We start from the raw sequence: 2,014 nt of genomic DNA, 5'->3' as shown, positions 1-2,014 counted from the left end.
AATTCCTCGTTCTGGTGCTTATTTGACGTGTTGAGCCCATCGATACAAGTCTCCTCATCGTCTCGTTGGAGCAAGTGATGTCGATCGTAATCAGTTCCTCTCCCTGCTGTGGCCCCATCGGCCTCTAGTGGGGACATGGTTTGAAGAGGAGGTTCGGTGCCTGGCTGAAAAAGTGGCGGAAGGCCATGCGTAAATGTTAAATGACAGGAAGTGTCTATCCGTTAGGCAGTTCTCTCCTTGTATTTTGTCCGACACTTCCATGCTTTGCTCGTCTTGTGGGATGTTTCAGGCCCTTCACCATGTTCACGAGTGCATGAGTTACAATTCAAATGTGCCGAACTTGCTTGTGCTCGCTGGGCACCTGCCCCTCGTGCAACCTCCGCCACGTTATTCAAAATTTCAAATTTGCCCCGAGGTCCAGGCGCTTGAAGGTGCTCTCTTTCTAGGTTAACAGGCCGTGCACGTTTTGATATGTCCATACTATTTTTGAAACTTCATGATGTACAGTCTACCATTCTCTAAGGACACTGAAGCTGGTGCAAAGTTGCGTCTTTGCATTATCCCGTCGAGTTTTCACGCTCGAATTGCTTTTCATTCAACAACCACCAAAAGTGTCTAATTTTGCATTATCACTGTCGCCTGTATGGCAAAAGGAGGAGAGAAGGTCGACAAGTAGAGGACGTTGAGTAAGCATTTTAAGTAAAAAAACACAAGGTCGACGCCCGAGAGGTTCCTCGTCATCCTCATTTTCGATTTTACAAATTTTAGTTATCATTAAAACCCAAACTTTTGACTTCTACAATAGTAATTATCACAAGAGAGGTAGCTTTCAAACGCTGGAAAACTAAGATCAATTTTGGTCGTCGTATAAATTCATGAAGAAAAATGGAGAAATTAGAGCAATTTCGAAATAATGGTAGCTTGGCACAGAGGGTACGTACAGCTTACACTACGCGTATAAACCTTTATATCTTTCCACGTGCTATTTCTGTTCAGAGGTTCAACAAGACTTTATTCGTCCTACAATCGTATAGAAGTGTTTTGTATTGTTTACTTTTGTGAATTCACATTCCAAAGGGTTGATAGCTGAACTGTCAATAATAGATGGAATGTCTCGCTTTGCGCAGAAGGCAATACAAGAAAGTCCTGTACCCTGAAATGACGATTTGAACAGTGCTTATGTGAGAGTGAGTCCCTCGTCCCTATAAACGCACCTAAAACCAGATGACTGCCGATAAGCTTATATATTTTCCATCTGCATTTGTGGGGGTAATAGTGATTGTGTGGTTTCCTGGCTCCAATTGATGTTTTGTGGCCCAGCAGGGTGCTCGAATTGTGTGAGTCAAGTAAAAACTGTCTTCCAATTCGAAAGGTGAGTCTTTACCATCGACGAGAACGCTGGAATTGCGGCCTATAGGAGCTTGATTCTGTCCGCTTCCCGGCGGCTGGCAAAATAGCATGTGGTGCTTTTTATGCGTTTTCACTCCCAGCACTAAAGGCCCTGCATACTTGTTGCCCTGAAGCACGTATTTCATATCTAAGTATTGAGCACCACGGTTTCGGGCATTTACGACAGCATTCTGATCATAGGTAATAAGTTGTGTGTGCCACACACTGTTGTTTTGAGACTCTATCGTTGGCTTTGCCGTCTTCGGCTCCGGCGGGGAGACGACGAGTTCTAAGAGTGACCCTTGAGCGATCGGCTCAAAGGTCATGGCGCATGAAGCTGGAGACCCGCAAAAGAAGTCATCACAATACAACGGGGGTGGAAGCTTGAATTCGTTCACAGTCGGGTCTTGCTCAAGTGGAGTCGTCGTTTCCAAAAGCGTTTCCAATTTAAGCATGGTATTCTCTCCATTTAATGCTGCCAGCACTGATATGATGGCTTCGTCCAGTAATCTCAGATAGTGGTGTGCCAATATCTGAGCCCGAAGCAAGTGTCCACCCGGACCTGGATGCCATTTCGCAGGTTTTGGCGTCGATTTTCCAACCTGGACCAAAGCATGAAAGTTGA

At 45.2% G+C, this 2,014-nt stretch overlaps 1 protein-coding gene across 1 annotated transcript in view; it reads right to left on the bottom strand.

Annotated features, from left to right (window-relative positions):
- Positions 1 to 1,858: 1,858 nt before the first annotated feature.
- The window catches only part of NGA_0451510 (uncharacterized protein), a gene marked incomplete at its 3' end in the record, with an annotated part of 6,326 nt that continues 6,170 nt past the window's right edge, over positions 1,859 to 2,014 (bottom strand). Inside the window, exons 3-4 of the mRNA XM_005854025.1 lie at positions 1,992 to 2,014; positions 1,859 to 1,873 (exon numbers count right to left, since the gene is read on the bottom strand). The exon at positions 1,992 to 2,014 is cut by the window's right edge and continues 5,325 nt beyond it. Coding sequence (XP_005854087.1) covers positions 1,859 to 1,873; positions 1,992 to 2,014 — 38 coding nt within the window. The remainder of the gene's footprint in view (positions 1,874 to 1,991) is intronic.

The sequence above is a fragment of the Nannochloropsis gaditana genome (genome assembly GCF_000240725.1).
Source record: "Nannochloropsis gaditana CCMP526 unplaced genomic scaffold scaffold647, whole genome shotgun sequence".
Classification (NCBI taxonomy): domain Eukaryota; class Eustigmatophyceae; order Eustigmatales; family Monodopsidaceae; genus Microchloropsis; species Microchloropsis gaditana.
The sequence above is the reverse complement of the archived record's forward strand: the minus strand, read 5'-3'. Positions and strand labels throughout refer to the sequence as shown.